Source organism: Phyllopteryx taeniolatus, chromosome 2 (genome assembly GCF_024500385.1).
Source record: "Phyllopteryx taeniolatus isolate TA_2022b chromosome 2, UOR_Ptae_1.2, whole genome shotgun sequence".
In the NCBI taxonomy this organism is placed as follows: Eukaryota; Metazoa; Chordata; class Actinopteri; order Syngnathiformes; family Syngnathidae; genus Phyllopteryx; species Phyllopteryx taeniolatus.
This window is the reverse complement of record NC_084503.1, coordinates 1616346-1643077: the sequence shown is the minus strand read 5'-3', so window position 1 is coordinate 1643077 and position 26732 is coordinate 1616346. Positions and strand designations below refer to the sequence as shown.

Below are 26732 nucleotides of genomic sequence, written 5' to 3'. Positions count from 1 at the left end.
AAAACATCTGCCTCGTTTTTGTTGAGCACCACTGTTGGTATTGGGAAAGCTAAGGTTATTTTTTTTGTGTTATTTGTTTTATGTGGTACTGGACGTAAAAGGTTACACTCTCTCTTTCCAACTAGAAGTCAAGGCGGAAGGAGGAACAGAAGACAGCGAAGAGAAATGAACTCAGGCAGAGAAGCAGCCAAGACAAAAGTTGGAAATCAAATGTCCTCAGTCCGTCTGCTGTCTCACGTGCTGCAATGTTCCACTCCCTTACTCCCCTTCATCATGACGTGTCACGCGTGCGCACGCACGCACGCACGCACGCACGCACGCACGCACACTTGAAGCAGAAGCTAATGACTTTAAACAGCAATGACCTATTTTCCATTGGGCCAGCGATAAAAAGACAGTGGAAAGATGGAGATTTGGATGAGGTAAAGGAACTCCAGCACAGTGTGTGTGTGTGTGTGTGTGTGTGTGTGTGTGTGTGTGTGCGTGCGTGCGTGCGTGCGTGCGTGCCTGTTGGTGTGAACACGCGTGGGTGTTTCCATTCCCAGGCCAGTAGTCCGTACACTGATCAGAAAAGATCCATCTTGCTGGGGTGGAGCACAGAGAGTTAAAGATCGCTCTGGGGTCTGCGGGGCCGTAAGGGACATCATTCAGATTTACCTCTTCCACACACCACTCAAACACTCTCACACACACTATCGATTTTTTGTCTCGACTTCCACACACCACTGAAATGCTCTCATACACACGAAATGAAACACACACACACACCTTTGAAATGCTCTCACACCTACTATTGAAACACTCTCATATCCACTGCTGAAACAGTTCTCCACACCCTACTGTATTATTTTCACTCTCACACACTACTGAATTCTCTTTACTCATACGAACGATGAAACACCTCATACACACTACTGAATTTTTCCCCCTCACATACATGACTGAAAGACTGTCACAGGCAACTGAAACTGTCACAGGTACACAAGAAATGCTCTCACACACACACGGTACTGATTTGTTTTCACTCATACATTCAGGACTACGAAAATGCTCTCACATATACTGAAATCCACTCACATAATCAACTGAAATATGCGTTTCAGTAGTGTGCATGAAAGCATTTCGGCACTGTATGAGAGCTAGAGAAAATCCTGAATTCTGACCCTGACGGCCCCTAATGCTCGAGAGTTCTCTCTGTCACACACACTCAAATAGACACACACCCACAGGATCTGCAGTGATTGCGGTCAACACCAACTTAGGGTGAACTTCTGCCTCAGTGGTTCCTGACTTGTGGAATCAGGAAAGCAGGGAGGCACACACACACACACACACACACACACACACACAAAAGCAGTGTCTTTTTTATTTTTGTGTTTGCACAGTCTCACGTGACTCCTCCTCCTTCTGCCCGTGCAGGAACATGAGCAGGTTTTGTGCCATGAGAGTCAGTCAAATGTTGCCAGCGTTGTTTAGTTTCCTTCGAGATGTGAACTCTGCGCGACTCTGATAACATCCAGACGAGGAACAATTTCATGCTCTTGTACACTGGACCCTTTTATGACTTAAATTGTTCCATTAAGGCGCTGTGGAGTCTGGTAACGCTTTGTCATATTTGTATATAAAGCGAAGCCCTCGAGTCAATTCTCCAAAGGAATCGGTGCGCAATACACACATGCACAGTGTCATAAATTAAAGGCGGCTTTGGAGGGAGGGTGTGGTATATGTGTATTAATGTTGACATTAACAAGAGGAATTATATTCCATCACTGGTGTTTATACTTTAGACTGTCAATCATAGTGAGTATTTGGTATTTGTTCATCTATGTGATTCAAAAACCAGCATATACTGTATATCATATATGATATGTATGATTATTTAGTTGACTACTGCAGTTTACCAACCTTTAACATCACATTCTACTTACAATTAAATAGATTGACAATGTACCTGACACGCAAGCTCATTGTTCTTCATGGTGAGTGGTGGTTCGGGCGATGTCCCAATGACTCAGAGAGAATCCACAGGGACGTCACAAAGCTGGGAAAGCACTGGGAGAGGAAAGGAGGGGGGGGGGGGGGGGGGGGGGGCATAGTGAAATGCACATGTTCAGCTTTGATTGTGTTTGGATGTCTTAGCATTAGTTTGGCGACGACACAATCAGATAAGGCGCATATACTATTATTGTGTTTAACCTTTGCACAGCGTGAAGGTGCACAGCACAGGAGACATTGCAAAGTATTGTGGGAAGTTAAGAAGGCATGCAAACTGTTGTGATTGTATCACAAGCCCTCCCCTCAGTGGCTCTCTCCAGGGGGGGCTTGAAAATAATCAACTGCATAGTTTTGGCTCACAGTAGTTTTCTTTTTAATAAAAAAAAAAAAAAAATGTGACAAAGTGACAGACAGTATAGCAGCAATGTCAAATTCATGTGGTCACAACGCAGCACGAAATCATTTCACAGGGAAGCTCACACAGCGTTTCTTAATGCTGGACTTACTATTAAAGACATTAGCGCCATCTTGTGGCTAAAATGAGACATTTTTGAAAAGGACCATTTATTGTTAATTTTCATGTTTCAAGAAAAACAGATAATAAGCCATCACATAATTCGATTTGTCCAGCTCAGCCAACGACAGTACACTTTTTATTAGATCATTGATTTACCATATTATATATTTTGCCGTGTTTGGCGCAACTGAGCCACAGACCTGAAAAGCATAGCTTTAAAAAAATATTGCTGAATAAATCCTTCACAATTAAACAAAAAAAAGGTTACTTTTATTTGAAGGCTAATTTCATGTTAGAATCACTCTAACTACGGTAAAATGGTTATGAATCAATGGTAATGTTAGTGTTTTTGCTCAAGAGTACATGCTAGCAGTGTTAGCTGCTTTGCTAACTTGTCAACAACAAACTTTGATGTATTATATAATAAAAAAGAAAACGTTTGGCATTAATATGTTGCTTTGAGTGACAGACTTCATTACGGCTCAACTATTGACAAAATATGAAAAATAAAAGAGGACTTGCCATGGTTTGTTGAGACAACTTCAGAGCATTATTATTACGATTTAAAATATAGCTTTGATTATAAAAACATGTTTTAACAATTACCAGTAAGACATCAACAAAATCATACCCATAAAAATTGGGGGAAAAATGAATTAACTTATTTTATCTGTTTTATTGGAGATTTAATTTGGTCATCATGAGGCAGGGACAATGGGGGCGGGGGGCATTTTATTGGGGGGGACTCAAAACTTATTTGGTATCTTAAATCATATTTAAGAATCACTTTGACTACAGCCAGAGTTACAATTTGTCTAAGGACAACTCATTTACACAACAAGTGCATGTTCTTGCATTTCGCAATCATGGATTGTTTGAAATTCAATCAACACAATAATTCCCTTTCTTCAAAAAGTCAAAAATCAAGCAAATGAAAGTCATACAAGAGCATTTTAATGAATATCACAAATAGAAAGGCCTTTACAAAATTTGGACTATAATGGAAGACTAGATTGTGAATATTGAATAAAGGCGATACTTTTCAAGGTTATTTAAAAAAAAAATACAATCCTTTCACATTGACAGTGATCTCATCTAGATGATGTATGTTTATAAAGAGGTGCAAAATCCCTTATCCTTAAATATGTACTCAATTTAAATCTTTAAGCTCAAACTTGGAACATTGTGGACTAATCAAAAGAATCTGTTTGGTATGTGGCTGTTCCTATACATTTGAATAATACAGGTATTTAAAAAAAACTAAAGAATCAATATGTATTGATATATTTTTAAAATGCATGCTTTAATTGTCATTATATATACTTAATGAATATAAAGGGGAACAGTATTTTGCTGAAACTGTGAAAAGGGAACTATTATAATCTATACACAAAAAAAGCTATAAAACCATAAACAATCAACATTTTTAATGTCAAAATTAGATCGGAGTTGGAATCTATACAGTATAATATTTGAGCTTCACGCTTCGAATCGTATCTGTTCATTTTGTATGTATATCGCTTTTTGCAAATACTGAAAATCTGCCGACAAACAACTGTGGCCATTGTGCTTCGGAAGTCAGGCAGGGACAAAGTGGATGTGAGAAATAGTGGACAGAAAAAGCCATCTTGTACCCAGTGGAGTTCCAAATTGCAATGACTGTGTCTACGTAAAATCCAAATTCATGCATGTATATATATGCAATTTATAATAATTAACACAAGTAGGAGTCAATTAGATACGAATATGAACAAAAGAGGAGCCACTTCTTGAGTTGTTCCTTGCAAACGGTTAAATATAACTATACTAAATATATACTTTGGAACAATGGGAAGCTTAGCTTAGCTTAGCTTAGCTTACTAGCTGGCCAAAAGTTGCTCTATAGCGGAGGAAAACGTTACTAGTAAGACACAGTCGTTCGACTATTGCCTTACTAGGGAGGAACGAAGGAGTACTAGTACGGCTGCATGCTCAAACGGAGGCAAACGTAGAGAATGCCTGCGTGTACACGTTAGTGTCTTTGCAGGATTGGCTGCTGGAGGCAAAGCCGGTTGCTCCCGGTCACGATGGGTATCCGGTGGTGCATGTGGAACCGAACCAGGTGGCCCACGCTAAGGAAGACCTGGTCACAGGTCCGGACCTGCTCACACACAAAAACGATGAGTTTAAATAAGCAAAGCTCCTGATCCGAGTCAGTGAGTCATTGCGTTTTGCGACGCCGACCTGGCCGTGCGGATCGACCAGCAGCAGGTGTCGCACGGCGGTTCCGTCCATCCCGCTGAGCACGTACTGACCACGGGCCGAGCTGCTTTCTCGTACCAGGAAGTCTCCGTTACACGAGAGAAGCGACTCGGCCCGCTCTCTTCCTAACCTGAGCACAGGATCGCAGACGCTCTTACAAGTACTTCATTAAAGAGGCTCGAAGCGGATATCCCTCTTTTGTTTCAAATACATTCAATGGGTTTGAAGTTCAATGCTGAAAACATATGCAAAGACTTGGAACAATATAGTGCTGAATTGTTGCGATATGGCTACGGTTGATCAAGTATGCAGTCTTCTGTCAAATACTTTGTTCGATATATATGATGATGACCGACCTGCCGTGGAACCAACCCTCCTCCTGGATCGGGTTCCCGATGTTTGTTTCGCAAGGAGCGGAACATCGTTTACTCCTCGTCTCAGACTCCGCTGGCTCTAAAGAAAGTAGAAGGTAGGAGTACATCCACAACAAGCACTGGAGGAAAGTAACAAAGTACAAATACTTACTTACGCTGATTGTACTTAAAATTTCGGGCATCTGTACTTGACTTTTACTCCCCTACGTTTGAACACAGGTACTGTATACGTATTTTCTACTTCTCACTTTGTTACTTATTTCAAACTTCACGGATAACAACATGGCGTAAATCGAGAAAGGGAAGGTCAACCGCTGTTGTTCGACATCTTGGAGATTTATAAAGCGGAAAAAACAAGAGGGACAGCAGAGACGCGGAGGAAGGGAATCCAAGGAGCATCCGCGACGGTGGCAAAAGATTTGGAGACGCAAGATATTCCCCATCCATATGCGAATTTAAAGCTACAAGAATGACACGTTATGTTGTCTTGACGCAGCCTCAAAACCACCGGCTTCTGATTGATATCCCAAAACGCTCGGTCTAATCCGAAAAAGCACAACCAGATAATATTCGTTCACTAGTTATCATTAGCTGATGGCGCATTTTTTCGTTTGTCACTTTACAACATTATAACCATGTGAACATGTCTTAATAGCATAAAACCCTGAGCCTACGCGAGCTAACTTTTGCTTTAAAAAAAAAAAAAAAACTTTTTTGTTGTTGGGCCAAGTTTATCATTATGGATATTAACATTCAAATTGTATTTTTTACATTTCACAATCTGTACTTTTTTTTTTTTTTTTTTTTTTTTTACTTTTACCAATGAGGATTCAATCATTACTTTGACGAGAGTGTTTTTATACTCGTCTGTACCAGGGGTATACCGCTATTTGGATCGTTCCAAATCGTGACGGAGCCCGAGTTCATTGCAGTATCTGCGCTCCATACCAGTTGGCGGTAATGCACCTTAAGCTGCTTGCCAACCGCCTGCCAACTTTTCCCCCAAAGTTTATTTTTTCATAAATGTTTGATACAAGCCGGGAAGCGCCGTGATTGAAAGCGCCGAAACATTTACGCCCCATTACGTACTGCTTTAGCTGCATCCGCCCTCGTTTACTACGGCCGACTAGGTTCCTCGTGCGCACCATGACTGCTGTGGGAAATTGGGAAGACGGTTTAAAAATCTCACTGGGCCTTCACAGAAATCACGGCCTGTCACGTTTGTGCATTCTGTGGAAATGTTTTAATTTGAGACAAAATATGGATTGAATGGTATCTGCACTTAAAAGGTGTACCTGTTGTTCGAGCATCTGGATCCTGCTTGATGGAACAATTCTCGCAGAGTGCAACAGCTGGAGAGGAGGCAATCTGAAATAACAAAAACAGACATTCAAAAAAAAAAAAAATAATAATTAAAAAAAAAAGATATTTAAGATTTAAAAAAAAAAAAAAAAAAAGGTGTTTGCTTTATATTCATTTTCAACAGTTTGGACAACAAGTTGTCACGTTACCTTATCGTCTGACCGGCAATGACCCATGAAAGTGGCAACACAACGATAATAAGCTGCATGAGAATGTATTTATTTATGTAAATTTTCTGCTTCAGCGTGAAAAATTTTATTCATCATGAACAAAGAAAATACACTAGTCAACAAACATTATATGACCACAGAGCTACCAAAGATGAATAGCCGATGTTCAGGCTTCATCCATGTTTACGTACTGTACAGTATATATCATATCATATCATACTTGCATACAGTAAATGAAGAATATTTAACTTTTGTCCAAAGACACCAGCCACAAATAAAACACAATTTAAGTAAATTCAGCTTGAGACAATCATGTCATGGACCCATATTCATGCTCGTTAGCGTAGCATACACAGAAAGTCCGCTAACATGTTTTCCGCGTTTGCTCACGTGACATTCGACGTATAACCGATTGGCATGCACTGTATGGTTAGGCCCAGAAGTATTTGGACAAGCACAAAGTTTTGACGTGCTAACCGCTAGGCCAGCATGGTGGTCGTGGAAGACCATAGCGGTTAGCCTCGCTAGCTTTGGCTACATGATCGCTGCTAGTCTCAAATGATTCTTAATGCACAGACAACAACTATGTGCTCATGAGAACTTTATTCTGTAACGATGGAGACTACAAGCAAGTTAAAATATTTACCGCTAGCCCAGCATGCTGGTCGTGGAAGACCATAGCGGTTAGCCTCGCTAGCTTTGGCTTTCCTGATTGCTGCTAGTCTCAAAAGATTCTTAATGCACAGACAACAACTATGTGCTCATGAGAACTTTATTCTTCAACGATGGAGACTACAAACAAGTTAAAATATTTGACCAAAAATGAAGTCGCAAGTCTATCCAAAAGTACAATAAAAGCAAAAGTGAGACAGAGAAATGCTTAATTTGAATAATAATTGAATAATTAATGCTTAATAACACACTACTGTAAACTCTGGTACAGAAGATGTGACCGTTCGATTTGTTGACGAGAAACGTGCGCAGGATTCCCAACTCATTTCAACAACTACAATTAGCGTAAAGGTGGCTTTTATTTTGATTCCTTTGTTTCAATGCCTGTCCATCAAAAAATGTCTTTACGTGAAACCTGTCCGTGGGAACCGTCACGATGGCGTCATCAATTAATCAACTTCAACTCGACTTTGATCACATTATAGTCAACTACAAACCAATGTTTAGACGGTCAACCGGATTTTCACACTATTGGCGGCAGGGCTCTGTCCCAATCCCCCGCAAATATCGGGGATTCACTGTAATGCTTTTAAGTACCGAGTTACCTGTTCATTCTCTGCCCTTGTGACCCACAGGTCAACGCCTTGTCCAAGGGGTGGCGTGTTCCCCGGACTCACATTGTAGTAGTGATGATGTTCACTGTTACCATCAATATTATCCTCATCGGCATCTTTTGGCTCCATTAAAGTCTCCTCCGATAGCCATTTGTTGCAGATTCTCCCCGCAGATCTGTACACAGACATTCTTAGAAATCCCACGGCCTTTCTCGGCAAGACCCGCCCCGCTTCAACATGATTGGCTCCTGCATCGGGGCAAGGGTAGGATACCCAGATGTAACGAGATGGCCACCGCAAATAGCGATTGTTTATACGGACGCCCTGAACAGCGAGCCTGTATCGGCGTTTGATGCAGTATTTAGAATATATTGTACTTGATCACATTTCTGAAACCATAAAAAGATAGATTAAGAGTTGAGGAAGAAGCAGGTTGCCAAAGAGAGAGGATGCTGGTGAGAATTCAAGGGAACGTGTGGATATTAGCAAGGAAGCTAACGGCTCCATTCATTTTTTGGAACGTACCGAGCGAGGGCTCTGCCTTGCATACATTCTGGTCACAAGCTATGCTTTTTCATGGACAGGCACATTATGCATTATGAGCATCGATGTTAAACAACATTTGATGCTTGAATGGGACGTTCCCCTTTCCGGGTGTTTCGTCTTTTGTAAAAGTCTTTCGGCTTTTGTTCATTTGTTTCCTGAATTGTAAAAGTGTTTCACAATTTGTTGTGTTGTTTAAATACACAAATTGAAAAAGCAAAGCAACTGATAACAGCGGCAAAGAGCATGTTTGTCGTGAGGCAGACCTGGGATCAGCGGAGATGAGTGACGGCACATGACAGAGAAGCTGTTTGAAGCGCGACTCAAAGGCCCAACCGATGCTGCGGATCACCTCGGCCGCTCGGCCTTGAAGACACTCCAGGATGTGACATGCTGATCCATAGACACAAATCAGAAATAAGTGCACGACATTGTGATCGCAGACAAAAACACTGATTCACTTTACCTCTTTGATTGACTTGATCTTTGGCTACATATGCAATGTAGTCTTCCATGTCCTGCAAACACATTCACGCAACATTTTAGTGCCACCATAACGCATACAGTAGCGCAGCAGGCCTATTCAGAAAAAAAATGAGGCAGCTTTTATTCCTAAAAAGTACATCAAATAATAATGAACACTTTGCTTACATGCATGAAAATAAAGAAAACTACATGTACTTAACCAATGATTCAATTAAAATGTATTGCACATTAACGTTAAATGAAAATGACAAAAAAAAAAAAAAAAAAAAAAAGATTCAATGCAAATGTATTGCACTTCGATGTTAAATACAACTGAACTGTGCTTAACAATTTACTGTACTGGATTTAAAAGTTTAAACCACTGTAAGACTGTAAGTTTGAACATTTAATTCAGTGATTGTTTCGTCTACCATCATAAAGAGCTTTCGTAGCGCAAGTGCGTAATTTTCAAGCATCTTCTAGTCTTCTTCAAAAATAACAATTAAAAAAATACACGCCAAATATGTGAAAACAAAAACAATGGGCTTCTAGCACTGTACAATGTAAAAAATAGTAATGAAAAATCATTTATGAAAATAATAATAATACAGGGAAACATTTTGACAAAGCCCTGTTCTACATCTAAGAAACTATTTATTACACAAGTTTGTTTGTTTTGTTTTTGTTGTATGTTCACTTACTAGCAATGACATTCTGACCACTTACACTATTAAATCCCCCAAAAAAATCCGTCTTTCCAAATATAATAAGGCTCAATTTTGGTTGATTTTGTTGATTATGTTGGTTTTCGATCATGGTGGTGTAGACTCGAGCTGCACTGCATCATACTGAGAAACACTTCTCATCGTTTGTCACTGTGAAAAAACCCAAAACCGCACGGACGCATGTGTTGATTTGTCGGCCGGACGTTTCGTTGGTCTGGAGACGGCAGCAGACGGGCGAGTCAAATTGTTGCTAGATCAGAAGCCAAAAACCCGTGATTCGCGATTACTCCACTTCAAGCTTTAAACATCAACGCTCAGTCGTGGAAGGAAGTTGACTTGTCGAAAATTTGTAAAAGCATTAGTTCCAGCTTTTCGATTGGATCTCATTACATGCATGTGTGGTGCAAATGATTTTGCCAATGCTTTTTGACGTTACAGATGTAAGCTAACAAAACATTTCAGAAGGTTATTTGCGGTTTTCACCGCATAACCTCTGTGTGAAAATGTCCGAGTGCCCCCCCGTGTCTTCTGCGTCTGCTAATCCGCTTTGAAAATAACTACTTTGACTGTAAATGAATCGGCGGGCTATATTCTTGTGCTAATTTGCCTTTGCAGGTGTATCCAGAAGCATTAAATTGGCAAGAAAGCAAAATAAACAATTCAAAATATGTTCATCAAGCGGAATTCGATGCACATGGCAAGCTGCTGCTGACATGAGCTGTTTTGATTTGCGCATCTAACAATTGACCTACAGTGTAGGAAACTCGGGCTGAACTTTCCAATTTGTGTCATTTGTAAATAATGTTGCCTCGGAGCCAAGGGATGCAAGATAAGAGTAATTGCTTCAGACTACGCAAGGTGAAAACACTGCAGCTCGCACTGCTGACCTTGCAAGCGCAAATGAAAGGATGTTGAAGATTTAGAACCGGGAAAAAAAAAAAAAAAAAAAAAAAACATTCAATATTCTTCACAAACGCCACAGGACATTGAATTAAAGCAGTGACTGTATGTCACGTGAAAATACAAACATACTGGGTCTCCCCCTGAGGCGAACGAAATTGCCTGGATGGAATGTTGGGTGATTCTCTGGGAGAGACAACAAGAAAGCGAAAAGGGAATGTTACTTGGTGGAAGTGTGACGACAGACGGGTGCGCGTCGGGTTCCAGCGCTCACCTGCGAGGAGGCGGCCAGGAGGGTGAGCGTGTCTGCGGAGACGCTAAGGATGACCCGCCTGCCCGCAAACTGCAGGTTGCTCCGACCCAGAACACAGGACACATGCTTGTGTTCGGGCTGACGATGACACAGAAAAGTGGGTCATTTGTGCATTTTTGAAATGAAATTTCTTATACACAACTGAAACTCTCCCACACACTTGTGAATTTTGTTTTTTACCCGCATACGCAGAAACGCTCCCACAGGTACGACTGAAAAGCTCTCACAATCTCACGCACTCTCACACACTATTGACTTTGTTTACACCCCCAAAACACTCTTATGCACGCTAGCGAAAAGCATATTTCAGCATATTATGAGAGCAAATTTCAGGAAATTACATGAGCATATTTGAGTTTGATGTTGAAAATGTGGGTTGCGTGTGTGTGTGCCTTACACTTGTTGCTTTGTCTGTGCTCCTGGCCGCCGTCCTCTTGCACAATCTGTTGATTGCCTCTCTGCGCGACACACACACACGCACACACCACTAACAAAAAAAAGTACGCCCACAGGCAAAACAAATAATTTCCTTTTCATCCAAATGTTAAATAAATCTCAAAAACATATCCTAAATAGTGAGTTATTTTGTTTTTAGAAATAAAAAAAAAAATAATATTAGTTATCTAATGTTTTCCTGGGAGCACAGCAAAATGTAATTTGGATGAGCACAAACATAAGAGTTTGACATTTGTTTGAGTGCATTCCGCCCATCTGTAGTTTTTCATACATCTAGCGGAATTGTTAAATGTTTGATTATTGGATGGCATGTTCCCATGACTGGCGAGAATTTACACATTTATTTTTGGGGGAAATGTCCACGCAAAGTCAGAAACTGTAATGTCAAACTCAGTTCTTTTCAGATTTTGATCATGTTAACATGCTCGTTACGCTGGCAAAAGACTTCAACTGAGTTATCACATGGATCCATAAACCATTCACAATCCCGCTGAAACATCATTTCATAACAGAAAAATATCAAGTCACTTCAAACATTATCACCCATGCAGAACATTTGCCACATCATCGGACAAAACTGTTGCAGATTCAACTTCCCACAAGTGGACCACATGGTCCAAAGCTCCACCTTGCTCGGCTCGAAAATTCAATTGATGCTTACGCAGTCATGAGCCTGCAAAAGTAACTCAATAATATAATCATATTATAATATAGCACGGAGTAGCTGCATGTTGCTGTAAAATATTAGCTTTCACTACCAATACAACCGCTGCTTCTTCTGGTAGGCAGCTTAATTTATCAAAATCAAAAATGTGAAATCGTTTTACAACTATATACTAGCTTCAAGACCACAAACAAATGGTACGCTCACTTTAAATTGGAAATATGTCCGCGTGGTTGCCATGGAGACACTTGATCAGTGTCAAATTGTGAGGATCCCCTCCCCCCCCGAAGATTGTTTCTTGCTGTCAAAAAATTCAAAAACTTGTTTTCTTGCAGAATGCTATTTAAGGTGAACAAACAAACTATTTCATTCTTTACAATCTATTGAGTGATGTTATTGCTGTAGGAACAGCACAATTCTATTTTGGTCAGTAACAAGTTCATATTTTGCGTGGTGCCGTACCAGACTAATTAATGGCATTTCCATTCATTTCAATGACAAAAGATGATTTGAAATGTGAGTGTATTGCGTTACGTGCGTGGTCACAAAACAAATTAAACTCAGAGTCAGTCAGGGCACCGCTGTATTCTGCCTCTTATCTTTCTCAATAAACAACTATTAATGTAATGGACCGTTAAGTTATTTGTGAGCAAATTGACCAATTCAGCAGGGGATCAAATAATTACTTCCCGCACTGTATGCTTGTGATTATAGCATCTGTGGCTCTGACTTTTTCTTGGAAATGCTTGCACATAATGGATTTAAGTCTCTCTCGCTCTCTCTCTCTCTCCCTCCCTCCCTACTTCCTCTTTCGTAATAAGTGTATGTGAAATCAGGAAATTCACGTAATTGGATTTTCTGGCAAATTCCAGTAATCTTACAAACAGAGGTCGCTATGGTCATGTCATCCGTGGCATCCTGTGGTAGTACGTAACTATCAAATGGCGAGGAGAAAGCCCTGCGCATTAGCAGATGTCACACATTTCACGTACTCGTTGGTCCCCTCTGGGATGTACTCCATGAGCGCACGAACGGAGACAAAACGCATTTTCTTCAGATTATTCTGCGTGTACGCAGTGGTAACGGGGGGAACCTACCGCGTGACTTGCTTCCTTGTGTCAAAGTCGAGGGTTCTCATGGAACGGGTCACCTCCACGCTACCCATATACTGAGAAAGAAAGAAAAATACACCATTTAGATTCTCAATTTAACAAATGTTATACACTAACACTGCGCTTACGGTAGGAAAATGCAAACAAAAGTGTACTCCAATGATTTGATCTAATTGTGCTGTACATGAGTTCAACAAAAAGTAGCAAAATAAATCTTTGAAAAAACATTTCATGAGATCCAATGCACGAAGCTGTTTCAATGAATTTTGACTTTATAAAGATAATGATTATTTTCCATGAAAGACAATTTAAAAAATGTAGTTTATAACTGGTTTCAGTTTCCAATGATGTTAGAGAAGGGAGAATACTATTGATCTTTATCGGCACTTGTTTTTGTTTTTTTAATCCACATTGTGGGTAAGTCATAGCTGCTCTACGGAATACGCGGCATTTGAGCGTGTATTCGCTATTCTTAAGGTCCGTGTACGCAGTAGTAGAACAACTGTGTCACTAGTCATGTTTTTCTCACTATGCGAGATTAATTTGTTCCGTGACCACACTTGTGACTCAAAACACCTGTCATCAAATCATCTTTTGCCATTGAAATGAATGGAAAGGTCATTCATCTGTCCCAGCCTTCACCCCAGAAAAGCATAAAAAATGATTTTGTATATTTTAATGAGGAAAAAATAGCACTCTTTTGCCGTTACAGTACATTGTCATTTATAAAAACAAATTATACAATTGAATCGAATTTGCTGCTTGTCTGACTCCTCTACAGTTCATCGGTACAGCACTAATAATATTAGTTGTTCTATGCGGAGGAAAAGAATATATGACTTATATTTTGCTGACCATTTGTGCCGAACGCTTTCCTCAAAGCGTTAAAGCACTGCGACACAGATGCCATTTAGCGTTAGCATTAAGCTAGTGGACTGAACGGCTAAGCTACGTGGTTGTTTTCAATACAGTGTGTAATCCTCTTTATGTTTAGTTTGAAAGTCAACTTCAACTGGGAGTGACAATTATTAGCTTGAAGCAATCGTTTTTGAAGAATCGTTGTGAAGCGACCATACAGAGCGCGTATCTTACGTCTGTGCTCGTAAGTCGAGCGACCAAAGTCACCCAAACAACAGCTCGCATCTTGAAAAACTCTCTATAACCCAGATGACATTACCTTTTCTGACCTTAAGCTTGTCATCAAAGATATTGAATAAATGCTCCAACAGCTTTCTGTACATGTACTAAACACAAGACACAAGCAGCAGAGATGTGGCGACGAGCACAGAGCCAGGATGAGTCACTCCTGCCTACACAGGAAGCTGTCTGAGAGGAGGCCGTGAATAAGTGTGTGAGTGTGATGGTGGCGATGGAGTATAGTGTAGTGTGTGTGTGTACTTTGCATAAACACTCAGGGACATAATTGGTTAAAAAAAGAAAAAAGAAAAAAGAAATCTAGTGTACCTTGATGTGATGGTGGACCGCTCTATGGACCGCTGAAGAGCACTGCTTGCATTTGTGTAGAGCGCAAGAAGAACAGCTCGGCGTCCCTGGGAAGCTGCACGTGTGATGGAAGCTAATTGGTCTCTTGGGGGGTTTGGTGCCACTGCACTGCTCATCAACGCTTCCGGCCCCGGGGGCCGCACTCGACCCCTGCGGGGGACTCTGCGACGGCACGCCGGGTGCCGAGTCCCTCGGGGCGGATGACGCGTCGTGGGCGAAATCAGAGTCCGAGTGGCCGGAGCAGTCGTCCTGGGAGCTTCTTGAATCATTGTGCAGGCGGCTGTATTTAGTGCGCTTCAGCATGCCTGTACTGCAGTGATTTCCAACCTTTATGGAGCCAAGGCACATATTTCACAAGTGAACAATCACGGCACACCGACAAACAAAAATCTCACAAAATGTGGCTACATTAATTACTGTATGTACTTCCTGCCATCTAATAGAAGACCATTCATTTGTCACTTTGCCTCACTGGCATAAATAGAAGAAAGATGCATTATTTCTTGGAGTAATTCAGTCAAATGTGATATTACCCACGGCACACCTGAAGAGCGCTCACGGCACACTGGTCGGGAATCACTGCTGTGCTGTATAGGGAGAGATGCATTCAAATACATTCGGAACAAATAGAATGTCTGACTTTACAAGCTATGCCTGCTTCGAGTTCTGTTATGTGATGTGATGACGCCCTTATGAAATCACCGGCTGGGACACGAGTGAACTACAAAAGAAAAGCAGTCACATTTTTGATGAATCAATTGATTTGATATCAACTTGAACACACGCACACACACAAAAAAAGTGCAATATAAATTGTTCTCACCAGCACGCGACATGTAATTTAAAGTCCAGTCTGCATCACTCCAAAACCATTTGAAATCACCTGCCCTTCCCTTGAAGACTTTCCTCCCCTTCCTGTTCTTCGTGCAGCCTTCATGAATGAACTCAGAGCTCTCGTTTGGGAATGAGAGGCGCTCTCTCTCTCTGTGTGTGCAAGATGCAATGTGTGAATGGGGCAGAGGAGAGTTTGATGGGCAGCCCCCTGGTCCTCCTCCTCCACCCCTCCCTCACCTAAAACTGCCATCCAATCACAGGAGGGCTGAGTGACTCATGCTGTACACACACACACACACACACACACCCAGTCTATTATTAAGTTCAAGATGCTGAGTATCTTCATTGTATTAGACTGCTTTATTCCTGACTTTAATGGCAAAATGAATCGAATGGGGGGGGGGGGGGAAGAAATAATTTCAAATTACGTACATGAAAGAGAAAAAAAACACTCCAAGGAGTAACTGGCCCATTTGTCTCCGACTAGTACATTTTGGTACATTTACGAAATCACGTAACCCACAACCTTCGCCTGAGACATATACAACGGCTTTTAGGTGAGATTTTAGGATTAACCCGCTGGTGACGCCATCGTTCTGCTGGGGGACTTCAATGCTCATTTGGGCAATGACAGTGAGACCTGGAAGGGCGTGATTGGGAGGAACGATTGGGGGGGAAGCAGTGCACCGTCAACACTTGTGTATAGTGAAGATGGGGCAATGATGACCTCGACTCGGGACGCTGTGAGTCGGTGGGGAGAATACTTTGAAGACCTCCTCAATTCCACCGACACGCCTTACCATGAGGAAGCAGAGTCTGGGGTCTCTGAGGCAGGCTCTCCAATCTCTGGGGTTGAGGTCACTGAAGTGGTTAAAAAGCTCCTCTGTCGCAAGGCCCCGGGGGTTGATGAGATCGGCCCGGAGTTCCGAAAGGTTCTGGATGCTGTGGGGCTGTCCTGGTTGACACGCCTCATGGACATCAGGGACAGTGCCTCTGGATTGGCAGACTGGGGTGGTGGTCCCCCTTTTTTAAAATGGGGGACCGGAGGGTGTGGTTCCAACTACAGGGGGGGCGGGGGTCACACTCCTCATCCTCCATGGTAAGGTCTATTCAGGGGTGCTGGAGAAGTCGAATCTCAGATCCAAGAGGAGCAATGAACCAGCTCTAGACTCTCAGCAGGGTTCTCAAGGGTGAATGGGAGTTCCCCCAACCAGTCTCCATGTATTTTGTGGACTTGGAGAAGGCGTTTGACCATATCCCTCGGGGAGTCCTGTGGGGGGGCGGTGCTTCGGGAGTATGGGGTACCGAACCCCCTGATACGGGCAGTTCGGACCCTGTACGACCGGTGTCAGAGTTTGGTCCGCATTGCCGGCAGCAAGTCTGACTCGTTTCCGGTGAGGGTTGGACTCTGCCAAGGCTGCCCTTTGTCACCGATTCTGTTCATAACTTCAGAATTTCAAGGCGCAGCCGATGCTTAGAGGGGGTCCGGTTTGGTGGCCTCAGTATTGCATCTCTGCTTTTTGCAGCTGATGTGGTTCTGTTGGCTTCATCAAGCAGTGATCTCCAACTCTCACTGGAGCGGTTCACAGCAGAGTGTGAAGCTGCTGCGATGAGAATCAGCACCTCCAAATCTGTGACCATGGTCTTCATTCAAGTATCTTTAGGTCTTGTTCAAGGGTGAGGGAAGAATGGAACGGGAGATCGACAGGCAGATCGGTGCAGCGTCTGCAGTGATCAAAAGAAAAAACAAGATCCCGGTTACAAGCGGCCGAAATGAGTTTCCGGCTCAGGGTCTCCGGGCTCTCCCTTAGAGATAGGGTGAGAAGCTCGGTCATCCGGGAGGGGGTCAGAGTAGAGCCGCTGCTCCTCTGCATTGAGAGGAGCCAGATGACGTGGCTCAGGCATCTGATTAGGATGCCTCCCGGACGCCTCCCTCGTGAGGAGACCCCGGGGACGACCCAGGACACGCTGGAGTGACTGCGTCTCCCGGCTGACCTGGGAACACCTCGGGATCCCCCCCCCCCTGGAAGAGCTTGCTGAAGTGGCGGGGGAGAGGGAAGTCTGGGCTTCCCTGCTAAAGCTAGTGGCCCCCCGCGACTCGACCTCGGATAAGCGGAAGACAATGGATAGATGGATGGACCTAATTTGACCCCAAACACCACCTTTGCCATTCAGCACCTTGTTAGAGAACAGCAAGTTCTGCAAATAAATAAATTGCTTCAAACTGACCACAACTGCATTGAAATCAAAAGGCCATAAATAAACCTCAAGCTGAGGGTTGCCTCTCCCTAGTGGCTATTTGATACAACTACAATAGGCCTTCAACGCACAATGCAATTAATGAGAAAACACAGCAACAATAGCAGTCTTTGAACCCTTAACCTTACCTTCAAGTTTCCTAACATTTCCGTTCTTTAAAGATGACCATCTTTTGTTGTTGTTGCTTTTTTTATGTTTATGGAATTTACCTAATTTAATGGGGACAAGTGGGTCAAGTAAAATACTAGTTGATTAGCAAAATGATAGAGCTCTGGAAAAATTGAGACCACTGGAAAATGATCAGTTCCTCAGATTTTGCCATCTACATGTATCGTTGAGAACATGAACATGTTTGTTTTGCTCTGCAAACTACTGACAACATGACTCCCAAGTTCCAAAGGCAAATATTGTCATTGGTTTGCAATAAATCAAGTGTTATTTTGGTCTCTCAATTTTTTTTCCTGAACTCTATTTCATTATGTCCTGTCTCGTGCACATTGTTATTGTTTTACACAGTTGTCTTCTCTTGTGTCAGTTTGACCCAAGAAATTCAAACCTGCATAAAATAATTACCTATCAATTAGTTGATGTTTGTGTGTTGACTTATTTTGGCTACCCCATTGCTCCAACGGAGTCATAAAACATAAGCAAAAAGAAAATCATGCAATCAATTCATTTAGTCATTAAAACATTGAATGGAGTCAAATTGACCAAAGATAATAGAAAGTTTAGATTTTGAATGCAAAGGTGATTTACATCGAATATTATCTTAGCTGTGGGATGAACGCAATTGCGACAAACCTTTTTCCTGGGTTCTGCGTAAAAGGCAAAGGCGAAGAAAACTTCCGACCTGTCTCTGATGGGTAAGGGGGGAAAAAAATACATCAATAAATAAAACAGCCATAGGAATTACTGAAACAACATTTTAATGATGTTAATCATCAGTCCATATAGTTTAGGGATTATGACAAACAGCCTTGTACAATGTTGCTAGTGATGGAGGCAAGAAAGACAGTCATAAATATTCATATAAAGACATAGAACACTGAAAAAGTACTTCATTGAACCGTTTTTTTGTTGTTAATTTGTTTTGTTTTTTTGCTCATTTTAAATCACACCTCTTTTTATTACTGTATGTACATAGTGCAAAAAAATACACCCTTGTCGAAAAAACACTGATGGTACACGGACAGAGTACCTTTTATTAAAACTACAAATAATTTCAGGATCCAAACGTGACACTTATTGGAATAAGTGGACGACTGACTTGGTTAGCTTTGACTTATAACATGTTAAAAGGGCTTTATGAAGTGGTTGTGTGTTTTTCTTTTCTCAAATACATGCAGAATCAACATCTCTAAATGCACATGTAGTTAAAAGGCATTTAACCATTAGTAGTGTGAATGACGTCGGCCGTGTCAACAGGTCTTTGCTACTTTGAATCGTTGTAGTTCGATGCCTGCTTCTTTCCATAGGTAAGAACTCAATACTTGGGTCTTGGGATTGCTTAATTTAAACAAGCCCATTTTAAGAACACAAGTCTGTTTTGTTAAAGTTTAAACTCCCAATACTAAATTTACACCTAAACCACAGGCATAACTTCTTTTTGAACAAAACATCCTAGATTGGATTATAAATTAGAAAACGCTATGTATTAAAACCTTACCCTGCCTCGATAGGAAAAGACTTTAGTAGAAAGCCCTGGAGAACAAATGGCAACAGTTTATATGGAACACTGACAGCAACACAGAAAGATCAATATGACAAACCAATACTGTACACAGAGACGCTACTGTTTTTGCTTCTTAGAAGTTAAACCTTAAATTATCTGAATGCAGAATGGGAGAAAGCACTTATTCAAACATTATAAAACAGTTCCTGCAGACTGATGGGAGTCATTTGAGCAAGCCCGTCCAACTACAGAGACGATGTTCCGTAGTGAAAACGAGACAGCAGTCGAGCAATAAAAAAAAAAAAAAACGAAAAAAAAAAAAAAAAAAAAAAACTTTCCTTCCCCCCTCGTGGAGCAACGAGGTTACGAGGAAGCGCTCGCAGAAACACAATATGTACAAAAAGGTAAAGCTCATCAACACATCAAAGTAAATGTAAGCTATGTGCCTGTAAACAAACACTCAACACGCACACACAGAGCTGTAAATGGTCTGCGCTCAAATAAGACAAGAGCTGAGGAGTCACGGGATCTCTGAAGCTTTTCTTAACACTTGCTCCCAGAAATCTCTCTCCAGACAGAACGAGAGACAGAGAGAGCACTTAACTTGGGATGCAGAAAATGGAGAAAGTTTCTTCCGAATTCAAGTGTTGCAGGTTACATGAGCTGAATGTGGGTGTTTTTTTTTTTTTTTTTTTTTTTTTTTTAAATGAACCTGCTCTAGACCCTCTCTGTGGAGTGCGAGTGGTCTGCACTGACAGATACCTGAGATTACCAGCCTGATTTACCAAGATCACAAATAGCGGGCGCTATATCGCGCGTTGGCTCACTCTAAGAGACTGCTGAGATCATCGGAGAGCACCACAAGCACCAAATGAAGTTTGTAGTGATGGAATTGGAAGAGGCAAACAAACTAATTACTGACTTACATAAATCTATGTTTTGTATGCTTTGAATCTTCCCGCGTCCGTGGGAGTCGGATGTATGTTCCAATCCTGCATAACATTTCTTTAAAAAAAATATATATTTTTTTTTTAAATACGGAAAAGTACATTTGTTAACCCATTCAGTGTCAAGGGTGTATTAATACGTCTTTTAGAGTGTAAACGTCCGGTGCCAAGAACGTGTTTTCACGTCTTTTACAATTTCTTTTGACAGGGACGGACGGGTGAGGGAGAGTCTAATGCTGCTCTACTATCATTGTCAAGCATGCAGACAATGTTAATGAGGCAAAACCGCTAGTAGATGGCGGTGACACACCATTATAGAATTGAGACCACTACCAGTTTGCTTAATCCAACCCACACATTACAATGTATGAGTTATGAGGAAGAACGGCGGCCATCACAGGCTGCAAGTCAGACTAGTATTAACTTACTACTTACTAGTAGTAAGAATTTTATACCATTTCATAGTAAGTACACCTATGCTGTAAGGCGGGAACCTCGTATGTCTAAATATGGTCAATACTCAATACCATTGGTCTGTCCATGTTATTTTTACACATTATTATGAACGAAATTGTGTTGAAAAAAGCTTGAGAACAAATCTATCAACTGTCAAACACTCCGCCTCTTCCCTCATTCTTTGGGCGGCATGTGGCATTATGTCACTTCAAGATTGAAAGTGTGAATGTTTTTTAGAGACAAATTAAAATACTTAGGTGGGTTAGATTGGTTAGAGTGTCAGCCTCACAGTTCTGAGGAATCGGGTTCAATCCCCGGCCCCGCCTGTGTGGAGTTTACATGTTCTCCCCGTGCCTGCGTGGGTTTTCTCCGGGCACTCCGGTTTCCTCCCACATCCCAAAAACATGCATGAATTGGAGACTCTAAATTGCCCGTAGGTGTGACTGTGAGTGCGAATGGTTGTTTGTTTGTTTGTATGTGCCCTGCGATTGGCTGGCAACCGGTTCAGGGTGTACCCCGCCTCCTGCCCGATGACAGCTGGGATGGGCTCCAGCACGCCCGCGACCCGCGTGAGGAGAAGCGGCTCAGAAAATGGATGGATGGATGGGATACATTTGAATAAACCTATTTTGTTAAAATGGATACCTGTAATTCTTTGGTGCAGAAGGAAATGGTCAGCCACGAAGGTAAGTTTGTGTGTAGATTAATTTCTTCCGATTATACTGCTTAGTGAGCTCATACTTTTATTTATTGAATCACTTATGGCTGGTTTGAAAGACGTTTGAAAAAGACGGTGAAGTAACCCACAGTGGCTTGCTTTTGTGAAATATTAAAAGGCTTTTTGTGTGGTCGGCGTGTGCGCGGCTGACGCTTTATTCTACAATTTCAATTTAATGATAGTGTAATAAATTGGCGTTTTTTTATTTTATTAGGTATAATACCAATTTGAACGATGCGGTGTTTGATAACTCAAGCAAGATGGCGATTTCATTTCTGTGAAGTACTGATTTCGGAGATGTGAGGATTCCGCCAGACAGCGACGATACCTTTGAAGAAACCGTGCCTCGTTTTTTGGTGAAACACTTAGGTCTTCTACATTACTTAATGTTGCTCGTGATGGCTGTACTTGGACAGCCAAGTATTTTATTGAGGTGGTAAAAAGTTCAGAGATTGGTTACCAGTTAGTAGATCCGCTTCCATGTCTTGTTTGCGTGAGCAATGACGTTTGCGGCCGTTTTTGCACGCGTAAACCTTTCGTAAATCAGGCCCGAGGTGCGAGATTAGGTCTGGTATCAGGCCGTGGAGATGTAAGGAGAACAGCTGCTGGTTTTATGGGATGAGAACGAGAAGACGAAGAGGACGAGAAGCGACGTCAGGCCGTGACCTCACTGGCCTCCGCCTGCTCTTTGCTCTCCACTTTGGTATCCGTGATACCCTCTGAAACAAGGCCTTCCTCATCCTCGCTCTGTGCTCTCTCCTCCTCTTCCTCTTCTTCATCATCATTCTCTTCCTCATCGTCATCCTCTTCCTCCTCTGTACTGTCCTGGCTCTTTCCCAGCTGCAGGTTCTCCAGCGTCTTTGACACCCACGATTCGATGCGGCTGCTGAGGGTGGGCACCTCCACGGAAATGGGTTCGGGCGTGTAGTCCTCTTCCTCCTCGTCCTCCTCCTCGGCCTCTTCCAACATGCCGGGCACCAGAGTGGAGGTGGTCGAGGTGATGGAGGAGTTCAGCGGGCCCCTGCAGCTGCCGTCCAGCGAGCCCGTCTCCGTGCTCTGCTGGGAGGCCAGCTCCAAGCGGTCGTCGGCACGGACCTCGTCCCGCTCGCCGTGACCCTGCGTTGGGAGCGCCGTCCTCTGCGGGACGCCACTTGTGGGGACCGACGGGGTCTCATTGTCTCTGTGGGGGGCCACAGAAGGTGAAGGTGCACTTTTTTCGGCCTCGACTGGCTCTGGAACATCTGAAGTTTCAACCATACTTCTCCAGTTGGTCTCTGCAGGAAATGGGAAAGGTTTTATGACCATTTTCGGGTGACAAACACGTGTAGAAAAATATTACATTGATTAGCAAAATATGAAGTATGAAGAATATGTGTGTAATATATGTAAGGGGCTTAAATGTGCAGTGAGTTGCACATCACCGGTTATGTCAATATGACTGCATGTGGTACTTTTCAAATTAAACTGATGATTTACTCTAATATCAAATAAATGTTCTCCATTTAAATTAAAGACAAACCTAAAACAAAGAATGACTGGTTGTGTATTTAAAACAGCCACACAACTTTGCCTATCTTATTGCTAACACACAATGCAAAGACAGGCTAACGTCTGGAACATCATCTAGTGTATTATTGATTGTGATATATATATCTAAATAGCAGAGTCGTCGTATCTGCTTGCAATCAATACCTCACTCAAATCCCCAAAAATATGACATTTATTACTGTTAAGTCATATATTTTCTTGGGGCTGGAACTGATTAATGACATTTCCACACATTTTAATGGGGAAAGATGATTTGAGATACTTGGGGTTTTGTTACGAGCATGGTCACGGAAGAAATTAAACTCAAAGCAACTACGATACCTTCCAAAGTGTGAAATATATAAACCAGTTTCCCAAACTTTATTGAGCCAAGGAACAATTTATATTTGAAAAAAATCTCACTCAATTACTGATAGAAAGAGTTTTCTAGCACAACAAGCTACAAACGACAAGCAAAGAACTGCACATGAGGGATCTCACCATACTCCTTCTCATTGACCTCCGAGATGGGCTCGGAGATGACGGAGCAAAAGGAGGTAGCGGAAGCTGCAGAGTGGTTGCGTGAATGTCCCATGTAGTGCGGGACTTTCTTGACGTGTTTTAAAGCTTCCTCTTGCTGCTCCTGCTCCAGAGACGACACCATTTCCTTGTAGGCCTTCCTAGCCTCTTCTGTTAGCGACACTAGATGGTCAAATAGACCCTGAAATATTTGAGAGCATATGAGAACATTTCCTTTGTTTTATGGTGAACTATCAGATGAAAAATGACCAGCGGTGGTAGAAACCAAGGTAGTCGAATTGAGTGTTGTCTTACCTCAGCTCCAGAATAGTTGAAGATGCCAACCACACTAACAGCCACTAGTTTGTTGACGCAGCGTCCGAGCGCTTTTCTGCCCAAAGCAAACACAAAAGGTATCTCCTGCTCTCGGGCCATAGCAATTACATTGTACAGAGCTTCATCCAAACCACCTGCAACACAGCACAAAAGTCACAGAAATGGTCAGAAGTTTGAAAAATAAACAAGCATTAAACAGAGCTATGACTCCTGGGGAGAGAGTTTTACTTGCTCTCTATGGAGTTTGTGGCTAGATAGAAGTGCTGGATCAAACATTCTGCCTTATAAAGACAATAATGCTTGGTCCTGACTGCGGATGTATATTTACTGTACATATCTAAATCTATATTTAGGTTACAGCGATGTAGAATGGCACTGCAATATACTGAGTATTGTTTCTAATACAGTGAACCCCTGGCACGGCTCAGTCCCTATCCGCCGCGAATCGCGAAAATCCCCCGCACGCCTAAGTGTTTTGTAATTGTATATAGATGCCACAAGATTGTGGCAAAGCACTTAAGATGGAGAGGAACATAAAGCACCAACACCTTGCTTCCAGATTGTAGACAAATCTTGAACCCACGTTACATAAATGACTGTCTTCAGTAGTTGATGCAACACAAACAAACCACCTTCACATGATGCTCATCAATAGTATTAGAAAATAATACAAAATAATATAATATAATAGCACTAGAAAAAACTGATAAACATATGCACACTAGCACGTTGCACAAAACGTATTAAGACATGAAACATACAATTTTGGCCTTTACACACAATAATGGATGTCAGGGAATACAGGCAAAGTGCAACAGTAAAGAAGCAGAAAGATACTTTCACAAGTTTCATTCGAGGACCGTCAACAGAACAAGACATCGCAAAGGCAGATGAAAAAGCATCAATGAATTCAACCTAACTACAACACCAAGATGTTACTAGTTGGTGACAACGTAATACATATATTGCTGTGGCCTGGGCACAAAAACAGCAAATAGAGATTTTCATAGACTAAGGGAGAATAGGTTCTCATAAAAATCTGCAAATAAGCGAATTGCAGGGGGGCTCACTGTGCATATTTCTCACCTTTGGCTTGGATCTTTTCACAGTTGGGAGAGATGATAACACACTTTATGGTACACATCTTCAGGTGCTTGGTGACCTCTCGGAGACCCATGACGAGGCGGCGCTTGGACTTGGCCTTGTTGGGGTCCTTCTGGTAGACGCGCTCCTGGAAACGGACCAGCTCCTGTAGCAGCAGCGTCACGCTCTCGTCGATCTCCTTGCTTAGCACTTGGTTACAGTACCTGCGGAAGGCAATAACATGATACATCACAAATGAATGAGATGGAATAATGGCAAGTTTACACACAAAAAAATGAAATCACCGCGAATGTCAATAAGGAACGTTGCAAAACACGTCTGAAATTTGTAGCCTACAAACCGCTGTGTCAATGATTTCCTTTGACCCTTTGGTTAATCATCAGTGGTTTTGAATAATGTACAAGATATCAAAATACATGACCAAAGGCTTATAGACATTAAAGCTGGATCGAGCAATTTACTGCAAAAATAAATAAAAATACAATAGTACCTTGACTTCTAAGTGGCCTGACTTACGGCTTTTTTACCAGCTGTTGCTTGGTCGATTTTTTCGCGTTGTGTTACGAGTCAAAATTTTAATTACGAAAGAGCTTCAGCTATGCCATCCCTCCAGTGAAGTATATATATATATATATATATATTTAAAAAATAATAATAATAAAAATAAATAAAAAAGGAAGGCGACAGCTGTTTACTGAATGAGACAGTCAAACACAAAATGGAAACACTCACAAGGAGCATGGAGAAGACACTCACACTGAACTAATCACATGGAAAATTGCCAACCACAACTTGAGTCAGAGGTCCTGACGTCACTCACTAGGGCATTCCCTTTAAGCCACCACTCTGCTATACACGGAACATCACCTGACCAAACCCGGAAAACAGGTTAGCGGACTTCCTGTGTATGCTGCGATGACTAGCATAACTATGGGGTGATGACACGATGGTTTCAACCTGAACTAGCTAAAATTGTGTTTTCTTTATGGCTGGTGTCTTCGGACAAAAGTTAAATACAAATGTGATATATGTAAACACCAACAAAGCCTAAAAATTGGATAGTCTAATCTTTGGTAGCTCTTGAGGCCATCTCTTGTAAACCAAAAGACATTGTAGATGTTTAAAGTCCCTATGGGTAATTTGTCCCGATTTTCTGCTATACGGCGCCGCCATTTACTAGAGCCAGAACCTCAACCTGTTTTGCCAAATGCGGAAGTTGGTTGAACATATGCCTTATAATGCAACACTGTGTGTGACTTCTGGCTTAATTACTCTTTAAATATAACCAGTTCATTTCTTTAAATTCTTAAGTATTATGTTTATATTTGAGTGCTATTTTTCTTTATTAATTAAAAAATATACCTTTTGGGGGGACTCGAATGGATTAATGGCATTTCAGCTCATTTCAATTGGATATACGAGTATATTGACATTTAGCTTGTTCGTTATGAGCTTGGTCAAGGAACGAATTCAACTCATAAGTCAAGGTACCAAAGTATTGAAAGGCTTCAATCTGATTAACAGTTTTTACAACATTAGGTTTTAGCACACTTATGTTGCCATCCTTTGTTACATGATTAGATTTATAGATCTCAATAGGTCTTGAAAAATAATCAATACCACCGGAATGTATGCACACCAACCATAATGTAATAAGGAACACAAAATGCAGTAATTCAATAGTGTGGTCTGAGGAGCTGGTGGTCACGGCACAGGAAGGGAAGGCCATTTGGA

The 26732-nt window shown here is 41.8% G+C and overlaps 2 protein-coding genes across 8 annotated transcripts in view; both read right to left on the bottom strand.

Annotated features, from left to right (window-relative positions):
* Positions 1-3444: 3444 nt before the first annotated feature.
* LOC133467092 (SHC-transforming protein 4-like) lies at positions 3445-15153 on the bottom strand. The gene is made up of 12 exons (XM_061751574.1): positions 14588-15153; positions 13109-13179; positions 11289-11349; positions 10853-10969; positions 10711-10764; positions 8955-9006; positions 8755-8881; positions 7937-8120; positions 6423-6495; positions 5110-5206; positions 4736-4883; positions 3445-4652 (listed from the first exon to the last, which is right to left on the bottom strand). The coding sequence occupies exons 1-12, from the start codon at positions 14972-14974 to the stop codon at positions 4524-4526; spliced, it is 1500 nt and encodes a 499-aa protein (XP_061607558.1). The 5' UTR covers positions 14975-15153; the 3' UTR covers positions 3445-4523.
* The window catches only part of secisbp2l (SECIS binding protein 2-like), a 29476-nt gene continuing 17602 nt past the window's right edge, over positions 14859-26732 (bottom strand). For 2 of the 7 annotated variants that reach the window (XM_061751538.1, XM_061751564.1), the window contains exons 15-18: positions 24981-25201; positions 23874-24028; positions 23541-23760; positions 18629-22786 (exon numbers count right to left, since the gene is read on the bottom strand). In XM_061751538.1, the coding sequence (XP_061607522.1) occupies positions 22167-22786; positions 23541-23760; positions 23874-24028; positions 24981-25201 (1216 nt within the window). In that variant the 3' untranslated portion in view covers positions 18629-22166. Of the gene's footprint in view, positions 14954-15159; positions 15740-16260; positions 17186-18520; positions 18576-18628; positions 22787-23540; positions 23761-23873; positions 24029-24980; positions 25202-26732 lie in introns of those variants that run through there. The other 5 variants (XR_009785130.1, XR_009785129.1, XR_009785133.1 and 2 more) reach the window with 5 other exon arrangements.